General features: G+C 36.8%; 1 protein-coding gene across 1 annotated transcript in view; it reads right to left on the reverse strand.

Annotated features, from left to right (window-relative positions):
* DNAH8 (dynein axonemal heavy chain 8) overlaps positions 1 to 17,153 on the reverse strand; it is a 419,266-nt gene that overhangs the window by 199,434 nt on the left and 202,679 nt on the right. The window contains 7 exon segments of the mRNA XM_078155390.1: positions 268 to 514; positions 1,921 to 2,082; positions 4,202 to 4,336; positions 4,786 to 4,893; positions 5,686 to 5,772; positions 8,445 to 8,632; positions 9,673 to 9,851. Coding sequence (XP_078011516.1) covers positions 268 to 514; positions 1,921 to 2,082; positions 4,202 to 4,336; positions 4,786 to 4,893; positions 5,686 to 5,772; positions 8,445 to 8,632; positions 9,673 to 9,851 — 1,106 coding nt within the window.

The raw sequence follows: 17,153 nt of genomic DNA on the forward strand, positions 1-17,153 counted from the left end.
AATGAACATAAAACATAATCATAATGCTAAGGCTAGTATGGGCCAGCGAGGTGGTGCAGTAGATAGAGCCATTTAGAGCCAGAAAGATCTGAGTTCAAATCCAGCCTCAGACATTTATTAGCTGTCTGACCATGGGCAAATCACTTAACTCTTATTTGCCTCAGTTCCTCAACTATAAAATGGGGACCTTTGCCAAGAAAACCCCATGGACATGTAGAGTCACACATGGCTGAACAAATGAACAAAACAACAACAAGGCTAGTATACCCTTTTTAGCTTTTAAGGTTTTTCTCCATAAGGTAGAAAAAATTCCATCTGTCCAATCATTAGTTGCTGTGTCCAGTCTGCCAAACATTTGAGGAGCTGTAATAGCTTTTGGATTCATACGCATCTCTCTGTGAGGACGTCCACATTCTGTCATTGCCTTCATCAGAATTGTTATAACAGTTGTTTTTCCAGAACCACTGGGTCCAAGGGTCATCAATCCATGACGTACCAGAGATGTCTCATATAACTATCAGATTGAACAATAAATTGAAGAGAAAAAAATCTTATTAGTCATTTGTCACCAAATATAGGGTTGTTCATAAACTCAGGTAAAAATGGTCAGTAGAGTTATTGGGCCATGTTTAATTTTTAAATTGGGGTCATCATTTCAGGAGTTCTACTACTTAAATTTTAATGATGACAACTCACATTTCTGTAGAGTTTTTTGACTTTACATTAACTCTGCTAAGTAAGTAATGCATATCTTATTATCTTTGTTTTATAGACAAAGAAAGTGAGGTCAGAATGACTTGCCCAGGATCACTGACATATTGAATTTCAGAGCCAAAAGACTGTATATAGATCCATGGTCTGTACATGGAGCATTCTACCAGGTCACCTCCTTTTTTTAAAAATTTTCTTGGTATTTTATTTTTCCCCAATTACAAGTATAAACAATTTTAACATATGTTTTTAAAGCTTTGAATTCCAAATTCTCTCCCTTCATCCCACCCAACCCCCTCAGTGAGAAGACAAGCAATTCGATACAGGTTATACATGTGTGGTCATGTAAAACATATTTCCATATTAGTCATGTTGTGAAAGAAAACATAGACCAAAAAAAACCCTCAAGAAAAATAAAGAAAGTTAAAAAAAAAGGATGCTTCAATCTGTATTTAGATATCATCAGTTCTTTGTCTGGGGATGGATAGCATTTTTCACATAAGTCCTTCCCAGCTGTCTTGGATCACTGGTATTGCTGGGAATAGCTAAGTCATTCACAGCTGATTATCTTACAATATTGCTGTTACTTTGTACATAATACATTTCACTTTGCATCAGCTCATGTAAGTCTTTCTAGGTTTTTCTGAGAGCAGACAACATTTCTTATAGCACAAGAGTATTCCATCACAATCATTTGCAAAATTTGTTTAGCCATTCACCAACTGATGGGTATCCCCCCCAACTTCTAACTCCCAGCCACCAGAAAAGAGTAGCTATAAATATTTCCATACATACAGGTTCTTTCCCCCTTTCTTTTTTTTTAATCTCTTTTTGGATACAGACCTAGGAATGACACTGCTAGGTCAAAGACTAGGCATGGTTCTATAGCCTTTTGGTAGGCCACCTCCTTTGCTTTAAGGCAATGAAACCAATAAAATGCAGAATGAATTTTTAAAATCATATGTAGATCATTTTGGGGGGGGGGTTCCCCTTTAATGGAAAGTAGACACGGCAATTGAGAACTAGTCTACATTCAGTTCAGAATGTACTATCTGACTCTCAACTTACTGATAACTGTTAAGATATATCAGTATTTCTAAACTGAGAACTGGGATTTATCAAATAAGCAACATGAATTTCAGGTGAATCTTCACATGTTTAGGCATAAACCCAAATTTCTATACCCACAATAGATTCAAAATTCCTTACCTGTACAAGTTTAAGATTCCATGGTGGGTGGTTAATTAACCCTTCTTCTTCAACCTGATTACTTACTGCATGTTGCAGTTCTACATAGGTACTGCTATCTAGTTGCAATCCTGGAAATAGGTCATTGATTAAACTGAGGAAAAGGGGCTCATCTTCATCAACCTGAAAAACCATGAATTAAAATCAATTCATTAAACAAGTACTTATTGAGCAACTAATAAGAGCATATTATCACCTCCCTTCTGAGCAACTATTTTCCTAAAAGATCTCCATGTATACAGGGTGTCCCAAAACACATACATATATACACACACACACATATACACACACATATATGTATGTATATATATGTGTATATATGCATATGTATGTGTATATATGTACATATATATGTATATGTACATATACAGTAACAAAAAAAAGATATCTGCAGCAGCAGAATAACATACTAGTTTCATGATTTTGGAAAATGCTAGCAATGTTAAATGTATCTTAAATAGGTAAACTGATGACAACAGGGTTTAAAGTGGAAGCATTCATTTATTTCTGCCCCTACTTTTAGTATGTTGAGCACACCTCCCTACTGTGCTAAACATAGGGCCCTGTAAGGACTATTCTTCCAGAGGCAACCTATGTATCTTTAATTCCCCTAAATCCATCTAATTATATCAGCGTGTGGCTATCCTCTCTCTGCTCTCATCATCTCTATAATAAAATCAAATTAGGCATTTAAATCAAAATTATTACAAAATTTCAAAAGTAACTCAAGCCTTGATCCACACTTGTCTTTCCCAATTAGGTAGAATGGGCCAAAGTTAGCTATTTTCATGCCTCATCTCCTATGTAATTCAGAGCTTTCGCCAATTTCATTATTGAACAATCTTTTTTTTTTCCACAATGGAGAAAAACTCAAATGGGGTCACAAAAAGTCAGACGCAACTGAAATGACTTAACATCACCATTATACTATATTTGTCTTCTACTGGACGCCAGCTCTTCTTCCACCTTCAGATTTCTCTTCTAGTTTCTCTTCTCCAGTAGCAGGAAGTAGCTAAGTGGCTATTCTGATCACTATTTGAATCTTGTTTGACCTCTGATTCCCAAGCTAACAATTAAGCTTAAAAACTCTTTCTAGTTATTGACTTAAATCAAGTAATACATAGGATCTGTCTTGGGTCTCTGTATTTCATTGGTCATCTCTTTAAGCTTTTTGTGAAGCAAGGCGACTACTGCTATGATGGAACCAAGGACTCCCTCACATAAGCCCTATTTGGAAGACAGTACATAAACTCTAACCTCAATTAAGAGAATAATGATGTCACCTTTGCCACAGTAAAGCAAACAACCCTACTGAATATTTTTAAGGCTACTTGACCTGAGGATCCACCCCCTTTGCCTGGGAAAGGGGCAGAATGGAGCCATCCGTTGATATTACAGTTATCCTTTCACATTATGACTTTCCCCATCTCAGTTTCTATATATTGCAGTCAGCATAAGAAATTGAATGGGAATTTTTGGAGAGTGTTGTAGAAGCTACAGATACATGCAAAGCCACCAAATGATACAGAAAAGTTTAGGAACTCAGAAATGCATAAAATGTATGTATAGTATTGTATAATATCAACATATTTTATCTTTTAATACCATAATGATTTAACACTTTTTCTCTGGTATGGAGTGCCAAAAAATTTTACACGAATTTTCCAGATTGCAATGGCACCATGCCCCTAACCCTCGTGATGTGGAAGGGATAACTGTAACAATTTCCCTTTCAGGAAGCAGCTAGGTGGAGCAGCAGATAGAGTGCTGGGACTGAAGTCAGGAAGACCTGAGTTCAAATTCAGCCTCATACACGAACCATGTGACTTTGGACACTTAACCTCTGCCTGCCTCAGTTTCCTTATCTGTAAAATGAAATAATATTTGTAAAGTGTTTAGTCCAGTGGTACACAGTAGGTGATCAATAAATGCATGTTTCCTTTCTTCCTTCTTTTCTTTCCTCCTTCTCTCATTCCATTCTTTCCTCATTTCCTTCCTTCCTTCCTTCCTTCCCACCTTCCTTCAACAGCTGGCTTCTCTAGAGGATCTTCCATGGGCATAGCATTTCCATAACATAGATGAAGCAATGTGCTCTCAAATTGATCAAGGACCGATCTGCCTCTCTCACTTTGTGACTGTTGCTGCTCATTCCCTGTTATACTAACATCCCATTTCACTGCAAAGTTTCAATCTGAACACTATCTTGAAAACAGAAAAGAAGTCAAAGAAGAAAGATGCTTACCAACTTAGAGAGGTTCATATCTCTTAGGCCTCTCATAACAGTGCTTGGCTCACTGTCTTCTGGTCTGGCTCTTTTCTGAGACCCAAGAGTCCTCAACACTGACAAGATATTTCTTAGACCAAAGTCATAGTGAACCTAAAAGGAAAAAGGCAGAAAAAAAAATTACCTAACTGCAATTCCATAAATCCAAGTTCCTTAACTTTATGGAGTTAGTGGTTCTGGAGTCACTAAGCCACAGTACACAATTTAGCACAAACTTATTTTTTCTTTCCCTTGGACCAAAAGGCTTCTCTCTGCCTGGAAGAAAAGGAGATAGAAAAGGGAAATTTGAGACCTCTGAAAAATTCTGCAATTCCATATCCACCTACTTAACCACATTTGAAATCTGTCATAAAAGATATCAGGGCAAGTATTAATACTAGGGACAAATGGTAAGTTTAGAGAATCATTTTAAATACCTTTAAAAATTAAATTACAAATACTTTTGAGTAGAGAAAACCACTAGGCAAGCAGTCAGTCAACAAAGAAAAAGGGTAAATTAAAACCACCTTCAAGTGCTTGGAGAAATATGTTCACAAAATTACCTGTTTTGTAAGCTGCTCCTCACAAAGCTTGTAAAGAACATAGAATTTCTGAGCTAAGATGACATTTTCAAGAAACCCACAGCTTGCAAGCTTCACTCTCATGATTATCTGAAATCCAATATAGTGAGTTCCATCAATTTTGCTAAATAAAATTAACATTTACACAGTACTTACTATGGGCCAAACACTGTGCTAGGCACTTTTTACAAATATTATCTCATTTGAGCTCCACAGCAACCCTGAAAGGCAGGGGTTATTATTATCCCCATTTTACAGATGAGGAAACTGAGGCAGACAGAGCTTAGACTTGCTCAGCATCACACAACTACTAAGTGTCTGAAGTCAGATTTGAACTAGCTCTTCCTGATTCTAGGCGCAGCTCTCCACCTATTGCATCTAGCTGCCTCTGAAATAAATAATATCATAGCTAACTGTAATAATAGTAACCATGACTGAATGGAGTACTTTCAGATTTTTCAAAGCACATTCTGTGCATATTTCATTTAATTCTCATGAGGACAAGTGACTGACTCCTGGTGACACAGCCAATCTTCCTCTTAGAGGCAATATTATAACAGGTTTCTTCTGACTCTTGGTCCAAGAAAATAGATAATCTCCTAGTTTTAAAACAATTTTATTGTTGAATGCCATTTTTGGACCACAGTCATTTCCACCTAAACCTCCCCCTTCCCAATCAATTAAAGGAAAAACACTCCAGCAAAGCCAACCAACACAGTGACCAGTTCTAACAGCGCTTTCAAATCTGTGCAGACATTCCATATTTGTAGTCCCTATCTCTCGAACAAGAAGAGAGAGATAAGTTTGATTATTATTCTCTAAGATCAGGATTGGTCACTATAATTTACTGAAATCTCATGCATCTTAAATAAAAATGAGTACCTGTCTGTCAGGAACCATCATAGCAACTGTTCGAAACTGAATTTTTAAGTTTTCCGGTAGCTCTTGGCGTCCAGCATATCCAGGGTTCTAAAAGGAAATCATTACTTTAAAAAATATCACTTCATAATACCTACTTTAGTTTTTTTTCTGTTCAATAAATGAAAACTATAATATATTTTAAATGCTTAGTTAAGCTTTGAAATTAGTTTTTTTCTTCAAATCTACATTAGATTGATAAAAATTGTTTTATCTCACAAAATCTGTACTATACCTATCTATTTAATTTATCAATGTCCCATAATTCCTTCTTATATTTACTACTATGACTATGTTAAGAGAACCATACTTTGTATAACAAACAACATCAAGCTGTATCTCCACTGACAAAGTGCAATGGAGAGCTGAGGAAATGATCTGGATATTTCTGGCCCCCAAACCTATGCTTAGGAAAAAGAAAATCAAATTGCTTAACCCTCCATAGGACTTTTAATAGTGCAATCATGGTTAAAAAGTTCTTTTACTGACAAGTAAGAAAGTTAACCAACAGGGAAGGGGGAAGTTTAAAACATGATGAGGAAGGAGCACAAGGAGGAGGTAGAATGAAAAGGAAATAGGAAGAATGTAATGTAATGTACTATATTGTATTGTAATGGAATGTACGAGGGATATAAGGTGCTCTTTGTCCAGATATCTTTATCACAGGAGACTACTTCTTGGATTGAGCTATAGAAGTAATGAAAAAATTACTGTGTGACCCTGGGCAAGTCACTTAACCCCAATTGCTTAAACATAAATAAATAAACAAACAAATGAATGAATGAATGAATGAATAAATAAATAAATAAATAATAAGAAAAAATTTTTAAAAAGAAAAAGAAAAAATTAAAGGCATAAACTAGATGTGGACAAATTTCAAGGCACCTTTATGGAATCAATCAAGCACACAAAGGTATAAACTGGGTTTCATTTAACAAAAGCATACTTCCACACTGGGAATGACTTGTGGTGGCTGGAAAGAATCATTTATACCCTGTGTGGCTCAGATAAAACAACCAACCAGTTTGAATATGGTACTCCCAGGGCAGGCCAGCCTAGAGCTGAATCAGCTCCACCCAAGCTCCTGAAAGTAAGGTGGCTGAGAGGAGGAAGGAAGCCCTTCCTCCTTCACTTCTTGTCCCCATATGAATGAAGGAAAAGCTTATGACTTTGAAAACATCAGAATATTTGTATTTCCTCATTGCCGTTGGGTAGCAGCATTTCCAGAACATCTGCTGGGGGTGGGGGAGGGGAGAGGTGGCAGCATCTGCACTGGGAGCTAAAGGACACACCAAAGATGAATTACACCAGCTGATGACAGGGAGTTTCAGAACTCTATAGCAAATAGCTACCCACACCATAGGGAACTTAATGGAAATTCCAGGAAGACAGAAAATGACTTTCAAACAATAAGAGTAATATGTGTTACTCCTTTGCTCCATGTGCTAATTTTGAGCCCATTTTCCCCCAAACTCCATATTTATAGAAGAGTGTGTGACAGACTATTTTTTTTTTGAGGGAAGGATGTTTTGTATCACTTGCTTTAATATATCATCTCCATAAATGCTCCTTTCAAAAGCTAATTAACACTGGCTGGCTAATTGGTAATTAAAGCATCCTTAATTTTTTGGCCTGAAGAGATCTGTTTCTCCTTGTTCTCTCAGGAAACAAAATCATTTCCATCTCCCTAATCTTCAGGTGCTCTTCTCTAGACCTTCTTTGGTTTTGCTATGTCTTTCTTAAAATACAATAACAACCAGAACAGAGTGGTTTTGCACAGAAACAGAACACACACTAGGAACATCATAAGCTTTGTACAATGAGAAGAGAATGTTGTAGTTTTGTTTTAGGTATTTTCCTAATTTATGTTCAGCATTTTATTAGTTCCACACCTTCTAGCTTAACAGTTAATACTCAGAGGCAACAATCTTCTCAGTATGATTTAAATGCATTCACTTTGCAGTTGCCTACACTAATAAATATTTACCACTTTTCTGTTCAATCACATAATCAAGTGAAATCTTCCCAGAAATTCTTCCCTTTCAACTGGTGATCAAACTAACAAATGAATAGTGTCATTTGCAATTGAGAGATTTCACTTATCCAATTAATTTAACTAAATTAAGTGTTCAATGAGACTATTTGGTATGGTTTTTGTTATAAGATCTTATCAAGGACTATTTAAATATTTAAATCATTATATTTTGTTATATTGAAGGAGAAAGCAAAATTAACTACCGAAGGCAGCACAAACATGAGATGAAAGCTCACAGTGAAGTACTGAACTCCACATGCTGAACTCCATTTTGTTTTCTGACCTCCACCTTGTATGCCCTTCTTCACAGAAGTAGGAATTCCTGCCTCAGGAGTTCCTGCCTTAGAAAACCCGCCAAGAAAGATACCCGCCCCAATCTATTCCATGATCCTTATATGTCCCAAAGGCAGGATTAACCAATGGCTTGTTTGGCTTCTGTAACTTCCCACTTACACAACTCCTGACCATTTCCTCTGTGGCCTCTGCCTTTATAAACTCAAGTTCTACCCCTGATTCGGCCTGCTCGATCTGGGTGTGAACGCGCGCTAATAAATCCACATTTCAAATTATGTCTGGGTCTCCCTCGATGATTTCTCAGTACAACAACAGATCCTCAAAAGACTAAAATTTTCCCCACTTTAAAGTGTCTTAACATTTGATTCATCAAATCATAACCAGAATTTCTTACCATTGTTAAAAAGATTCCAAATTCTGGATTTAAATCAACACAATCACCATCTGAAAAAATAAACTGTTTTTTCCTCTCTTTTCTTGCTGTCAAAACAATATAAATCTGTTGAGCTGCCACTGATAATACAGGCAACTCAATTCTGTTAAATTCATCAAAGCATCCCCAGGAACCAGACTGTGCTAGACCTAGAGCAGAAAACATTAATTTAAAATTTTTTACTAAATAACTTCCAACTTAACATAAATAATCTTATAGACTACCTTCTAGCTGCTAATCATTTTCAAGCATGCCCACAAGCTATTGTTTTGGAGAACATAAATTTATCATATCTATCTAATGTGTGTGTGTGTGTGTGTGTGTGTGTGTGTGTGTGTGTGTGTGTGTGTGTGGTCAGTGCCTCCTATGGGCCAGGCACTTTTAAGCACTACAGCTATGCAGCCAGCTTAGTTAGCCCGGAGGCTGGGGAAAGTAATGGAGGCAAGAGAGCTGCAATATGTCACTGGTGACATGTTCAAAAAGGATTGACATTAATGTTGTCAATAGATTTAACTTGTTCAGGCAGCTTTTGTGCCTTAAGTGTCTTGGATTATTTTGCAGTGTCACACCTAAGTGAGATTCCCAAGTAGGATTTCTCTGAAGAGAAATCTCCTGGATATGGGCATGTCTCTGTGTCTCTTCTCTGATTTGTCGATGAGCAGAGAAGTAGCTTGGAGGAATATAGATCAGCATATCCCCTCCATAAATCATTCCTGTCCTTGATAATAGTAGGTCAGTTTTCCACTTGAGGGCCTAGTCTGTGAGAAAAACTTTCCGAGATCTCCCCTGAGATTACTTCTGCTATGGTTCTCATTCAAAAACCCTGTTTCCTTGTACTGAAGGTGTTTTTGAGAGTCCAGATATAACAACTATAGAATCGACACTGGTCAAGCACTTATCTTGCTTAACATATTCATAATAACATTTATAATATAATATAATATAATATAATTTATATTTATAATAATATAAAAGTATCAACAATATTAATGTTGGAAGTGCAGGAGAATGATGTTTGTTTGCCATTTTCATTTGTAACAGCAAATATCTTTGGAATAAAACAAGGTTTCCAAACACGGCAAAAAAAAAAAAAAACGAACTCACCAAGTAACAACTCAACATCTAACATTTTTCACATGTATGTGAAAAAGGTATCTAATAACATTTTCCTGTACTCCTCACCACGTACCTTTAAAAATCCGTCCTAAGCCTCTGAAATCCATTTGATCTGAACAGTTAAACACCACCACATATTTTCCCAAGCATCGCCCCATGTCTTTTGTTGTTTCTGTTTTGCCAGTTCCTGCTGGTCCTGCTGGTGCTCCTCCCATGTTCATCCCCAAGGCCTGAGCTAATGTGATATAGCACCTGCAAATATTAATTTAGAAAATATATGTACTATGAATGTGTGATTACAAATCTTACACTAATGTCCCTGTAAAATTCCACCCTGGCTGTGATGGGCATAGTAAACTGTGATAAATGTATAGCATGCATAAAAAGAGACAAATGCTTTTAAGAATGTGCTTTTCACTAGGATTAGGTTTAGATTCAAAAAGTCACTCAGTCTAATTCTCTAAACAAGGTTTTAGGCTACCTCTTATCTATATTGTTATAGTTATTTTTAAAAAACAAGGAAGGAGGGAGTACTACTGCATACACTAATGAGGAAACGATAACATAAAGAACAATAACTATATATTGAAATGGTTGATTAAATGTCATATATTCTTTTTAAAATATTTTATTTTCCCCCATTTACATGCAAAAACAATTTTAACATTCTTTTTAAACGTTTTGAGTTCCAAATTGTATCCCACTTCTTCCCCCTCCCTGAGACATTAAGCAATTTGATATAGGTTAAACACGTGCAATCATATAAAACACTTTCATATTAGCCATTTTGTGTAAGAAGACAAAAGAAAGAGAGAGAAAGAGAGAGAGAGAGAGAGAGAGAGAGAGAGAGAGAGAGAGAGAGAGAGAGAGAAAGAGAGAGAGAGAAAGAAAGAAAGAAAGAAAGAAAGAAAGAAAGAAAGAAAGAAAGAAAGAAAGAAAGAAAGAAAGAAAGAAAGAAAGAAAGAAAATAGTATACTTCAGCCTGTATTCAGACAACATCAGTTCTTCCTCTGGAGGCAGATAGGTTTACTTATCATGAGCCCTTTGGGATTGTCTTGGATCATTGTAGTACTAAGAATAGCTAAGTCATTCACAGTTCTTCATCGTACAATATTGTTGTTACTGTGTACAATGTTTTCCTGGCTCTGTTCACCTCACTTTGTATCAGTTCATGTATGTCTTTCCAGATTTTTCTGAAATCATCTTGCTTGTCATTTCTTATAGCATAATAATATGCCATTACAATCAAATACCATAATTTCTTTGGCCATTTCCCAGCTGATGGGCATCCTTTCAATTTCCAATTCTTAGCTACCACAAATACAGTTGCTATAAATATTTCTGTATAAGTAGGTCCTTTTCCCTTTTTATTAGTCAAGTTTTTGGAATATAACCTAGCAGTGGTATTGCTGGATCAAAGAGTATGCACAGTTTATTAAAAGCTGTGTGGGACAGCAACTGTAAATCAATTAAACTCAGAGACTTCTCAAGGTGGAAGCAAAGGTTACTTTTTATCACAGTCTCTCGAGAAGGGGCGTCTGCTTCCCTGGTACACTTCCAGGAGGATAGAGGCAAGGCACATAAAGCGCAATGAGATTATATACCCTAACGCAAACAAAACTCCACCCCCCACTATCCCTTATTCCCATTGGCTGGGGAGGCGGGCATACATTCTTAGGCAGGAAAATTCAAAGGTAAAGAACAAGGAAACAGGGGATAGCCAATCCAACCATAGGTGTTCTTATTTAGTAAACCTAATGCTGACCTAGCAGTGGTGTGGTGATCAGGAGGGGGTTTGCGGCCGAATTCCCATGAGTTAGGTAATTCCTAGGAAACTGAAATTTACTGCAATTTCCCCTCCCTAACTCCCTTTCCCCTTATCCCAGAGACAAGAAAAGGGGGGAAGCTTTTCAAAGGGCAAGCAGTTCAGGTTGGGGGCAGGGCTATTTTTTCTGCTAAGCCTTTAAAAAAAAAACAGGGTCTGAGGGGGGGAGGGTTTTGAAAGCAAGAATCAAGAAATATTAACAAGAGCTATTGATCCCCTGAGGAGGCTTCACTTTTGAGAGATCATCTCTCACAATGTCATATATTAAGAAAGTTACCAGACTATGAAGCTGGTGAATCTTATTCATTAAGTGTCAATTTTAGGGGTCCAGTTTAGGGGGAAAAGATCGAAGGAATCAGAAGGAATATTGGCATGGCCAGAGTGGGGAAAACCACCTGAAAATGGCTGTACAAAATTTACCTTAAAGTTGAAAATATAAAAATGCTTCAGGGCTAAATTTAGTAAGTAAAAATCACTAGTACTGAATAGAAACAAAAAGAGGAGACAGATACTAAAAAAATGTGAAAGGAGAGAAAAAAATGGAGACAGGGATAGAAACAAAACATAATTTCTTTGTTGGAACTACTGGGAAGGTCCCCTCTCCTTGTTCTTCCCATATGATGGAGATTAAGCATTTATCCTAACCAGTTTGAACAGTAACACTGTGGGGATAGGAAAATGAGAAACAACATTAGTAGTGAGAGCAGGAGGGAAAAGGTGACAGAATGATGGTAGGAGGTAATGTGAAGAGAGAAAAAGAAATAAGAAGAGATAAAGACAGAAAAGGGCAAAGAAAGAGGAGAAGAGAAAGGAGGGAAGAGAGGAAAGATAGAAAGGAAGAAAGATATAAAAGAAAGACAATTTATCTGAAACAAACCAGGACTGGGAAATCAGACAACACTCTGAACTGCCACCATCATCCCTTGTCCTGATCCCCCTGCCCTGCCTCCCACACAAAAGAACCAACCAACCAAACCCAATTTGTTTTAGGTAAACTCTTTTCTTTCTTCCTTCTTTTCTTCTTTCCTTCCTATTTTTCCTCTCTCTCTCTCTCTCTCCCCCTTCCTCTTCCCCTCTTTACCCTTCCTTTCTAAGTCTTTAATTGGTCCTTATAAGGCAGGATCTCCAATACTCTCACTTTGCTGGTTGCCCTCACACGGACACACTACTGTATCTCAAGGTCCATCCTAAAATATAATGCTTAGGTTTGAACGTAGTACTCCATAAGTGGTCTGACAGGGCATAGTATAGAGTGGTACTACAAGCTCGCATGATCTAGACATCATACTTTCTATTAAGGCAGCCCAAGATTTCATTAATTTTTTTGGATGTAATATCATATTTTTCAAAATTTTATCAAGCTTGCAGTCCACTAAACCATCCAAATAGTTTTTCATATGAACTGTAGTCAGTCACTCCCTGTCCAGTACTAGTAGGATTTGTCTCTTAATCCAAGTTTAGAATTTTACATTTATCTGTGTTAGATTTAATCCTTTTATATTTGGCCTGCTGCTCTAATCTATAAAAGTCCTAATTCTTTCATTTAAAACATCAACTCTGCCTCCCTGCTTCATATCAACTTCAAATTTTATAAGCATGCTATCTATGGCTTTTCCCAATTCAGTGATTAAAATGCTGAAAAACCACAGACCCAAGCATAAGCCCCATGGTACATAATTAGAGACTACCTTCCAAGTTGACATTGATTCATATTAATTATGACTGTTACAGGCATTTAATCAGTTTCAAATCCATCTAGCTGTACCGTCTTCTAGTCCACATATTTCTCTTGTCCATAAAGACACTTTGTCACATGCTTTGCTAAAATTCAGGTATATTCTGTCTATAGCATTCTTCTGATCTACCATTCTAATAACCCTGCCAAAATATTAGGCTAATTTGATATAACATTCTTTTTTTAAAAAACTATTTTTTATTTTTAGTTTTCAACATTTTTCCATAAGATTTTGAGTTTTAAATTTTCTTCCCCTCTCTCTCCCCATCCCTCTCCCCAACACAGCATGCAATCTGATATAGGCTCTACTTATACATTCATATTAAGCATATTTTCACATTAGTCATGATGTAAAGAAGAATTAGAACCAATGGTAGGAACCATGAGAAAGAAGAAACAAAACAACAAAAGAAAAAGGAGCGCAAATAGTATGCTTCCATCTGCATTCAGACTCCAAAGTTCTTTCTCTGGATCAGAACAGTATTTTCCATTAAGAGTCTTTTGGAGTTGTCTTAGCTCCTTGCATTGCTGCGAAGAGTTAAGGCTATTAAAGTTAGTCATCGCACAATGTGGCTGTTACTGTGTACAACTTTCTCCTGGTTCTGCTCACTTCCCTCAGCACCAGTTCATATAAGACCTTACGGGTTTTTCTGAAGTGTGCCTGCTCATCATTTCTTATAGCATAATAGTATTCCATTACATCTGTATACCACAACTTGTTCAGCTATTCCCCAATTGATGGGCATCTCCTCAATTTCCAATTCTTGGCAACCACAAAAAGAGCTGCTATAAATATTCTTGTACGTGTGGGTCCTTTTCCCATTTGTATAATCTGTTTGGGATGCAGACCTTTAAGTGCTATTGCTGGGTCAAAGGGCATGCACAGTTTTATAGCCCTTTGGGCATAGTTCCAAATTGCTCTCCAGAATGGTTGGATCAGTTCACAACTCCATCAACAATGCATTAATGTTCCAATTTCCCCACATCTCCAACATTTATCATTTTCCTGTTTTATAATATTAGCCAATCTGATAGGTATAATGTTGCATTTCTCCAATCAATAGTGATTTCAAGCATTTTTTCATAGGACTACAGATAGTTTGAATTTCTTCCTCTGAAAACTGCCTGTACATATCCTTTGACCATTTATCAATTGGGGAATGATCTGTATTCTTATGAATTTGATTCAGTTCTCTATATATTTTAGAAAAGAGGCCTTTATCAGAGACTGGCTATAAAAAAACTGTTCCCAGCTTTCTGCTTCCCTTCTAATCTTGGTTACATTGGCTTTGTTTGTGCAAAAGCTTTTCAATTTAATATAATCAAAGTCATCCTTTTTTTCTTCCAGGCAATTGGGATTAAGTGACTTGCCCAGGGTCACACAGCAAGTGTGAAGTGTTTGGTCTTAGGCCAGATTTGAACTCATGTCTTCCTGACTTCAGGGCCGGTGCTCTATCCACTGTGCCACCTAGTTGTCTCAAAAGTCATCCATTTTGCATTTCATAATGTTCTCTATCTTGTTTGAGCATAAATTCTTCCCTTCTCTATAGATCAGATAGGTAAACAATTCCTTTGTCTCCTAGTTTGCTTATAGTATCAGTCTTTTTTTTTTTTGGCTTCAAGATGTCTTTAATATATAGAAATGCATTTTTTTGTAAATAGTATTTTATTTTTTCCAACTACATTTAAAGATAGTTTTCAACATTGATTTTTAAAAGCATCTTTTAAATTAATTAATTTAATTTTTAGTTTTCAACATGAACTTCCACATGATTTTGAGTTCCAAATATTCTCACCATCTCTCTCCTCCCCCTACCCCAACACCACGAGCATTCTGAATACCCCTGACCTAATCTGCCCTCCCTTCTACCACCCCACCCTTCTCTTATGCCCTTCCCCCTCTATTTTCCTGTAGGGCAGGATAGATTTCTATACCCCATTGTCTGTATATATTATTTCCCAGTTATATGTAAAAACAATTTTTAACATTTGTTTTTAAAACTTTGGGTTTCAAATTCTCTCCATTCCTTCCTCCCCACCGACCCTCACTGAGAAGGAAAACAACTCAATATAGGTTATACACGTATAGTCATGCAAAACACTTCCATAAGTCATATTTTAAAGACTAACTATATTTCCCTCCATCCTATCCCACCCTCTATTTTTTCTATTCTCTCCTTTGACCCTGCCCCTCCTCAAAAGTGTTTTTTCCTGATTACCCCCTCCTCTAATCTGCCCTCCCTCCTATCATCCTCCCTCTCTTATCCTCTTCCCCCCTATTTTCCTGTAGGGTAAGGTAGATTTCCATAGCCAATTGAGTGTCTATGTTATTTCCTCCATAAGCTAAATCCAAAGAGAGTAAGATTCAGTCATTCCCACTCACCTTCCCCCACTTCCCCTCCACAGTAAAAGCTTTTTCTTCTGTTTTATATGAGATAATTTACCCCATTCTACCTCTCCCTTTCTCCTTCTTCCAGTATAATTCTCCTCTACTCTCTAATTTTATTTTTTAGATATCCCTTCATCTTCAACTCACCCTGTGCCCTCTATGTATACACACACACACACACACACACACATACATATATATATATATTCCTATACATACACTCACACACACACACACACACACACACATACATATATATATATATATTCCTATACATACACTCACACTCACACACACACACACACACACACACACACACACGTATATTTCCCTCCAACTACCCTAATACTGATAATGGTCTCAAATATCACCTTTCCATGTAGGAATGTAAACAGTTCAACTTTAATAAGTCCCTTATGATTTCTCTTTCTTGTTTATCTTTTTATGCTTGAGTCTTGTATTTGAAAGTCAACTTTTCTATTCAGCTCTGGTCTTCTCATCAAGAATGTTTTAAAGAACTCTATTTCTTTGAATATCCATCTTTTCCGCTGAAGGATTATACTCAGTTTTGCTGAGTAGGTGATTCTTGGTTTTAATCCTAGCTCCTTTGACTTCCAGAATATCACTTTCCAAGCCCTCCAATCCTTTTATGTCGAAGCTGCTAAATCTTGTGTCATCCTGATTGTGTTTCCACAATACTTCAATTGTTTCTGGCTGCTTGCAATATTTTCGCCTGTATGGCCCACGCTGAACTGCACTCCTCTTCCTGCCTGACACAACAGACCTTTCCCAGGTTCTCTTGGGCTGGAAATTTGTTTTACTCTTTTTTTTTTGTGGGTTCTGCTGCTCTAGCATTTGTTTAGAGCCATTTTTTACAGGTATTGGGAGAGGTTTGGGGGAGAGCTCAAGTAAGTCATTGCTTTTACTATGCCATCTTGGCTCCATCTAGTATCAGTCTTTATTATCTAAATCATGTACCTGTTTTATCTTGGCATAAGGAGTAAGACGTTGGTCTGTGTCTAATTTCTGCCACCTATTTTTCAGTTTTCCCAGCAGTTTTTCTTAAATAGTGAGTTCTTATCCCAAAAGCTGGAGTCCTTGGATTTATCAAATAGTAGATTGCTATAGTCATTGACTGTAGTGTCTTCTGTGCCTAAGCTATTCTACTGATCCACCACTCTATTTCTTAGCCAGTACTAAGCAGTTTTGACAATTGCTGCTTTATAACACAATTTAATATTTGGTATGGCTAGGCCACCTTCCCTAATATTTCTTTTCCCTTGTTATACTGGATCTTTTGTTCTTCCAAATGAATTTTGTTGTTTTTTCTAGTTCTACAAAATAATTTTTGGTAGTTGATATGACTTATTCTTCATGCAGTCATGCTGCTTCTAAGTAATCATTACTTCCTTTTCTTAATGCTCATGAACAACTACTTAATAATACATACCTGAATTTTGTTAGGAATGGAAGTCATACTTATCTGCTTCTAATTTGAAGAATCTCTTCCATTAAAAAAAAAAATTAACCCAACTTTTGCTTGTATCTTCTGGAATTTCTCTAATTTTCCACAAACTTTCATCACTGACAAAGTTCAGCCATCAG

Source organism: Phascolarctos cinereus, unplaced genomic scaffold (genome assembly GCF_003287225.1).
Source record: "Phascolarctos cinereus isolate Bilbo 61053 unplaced genomic scaffold, phaCin_HiC Scaffold_5;HRSCAF=322, whole genome shotgun sequence".
Lineage (NCBI taxonomy): Eukaryota > Metazoa > Chordata > Mammalia > Diprotodontia > Phascolarctidae > Phascolarctos > Phascolarctos cinereus.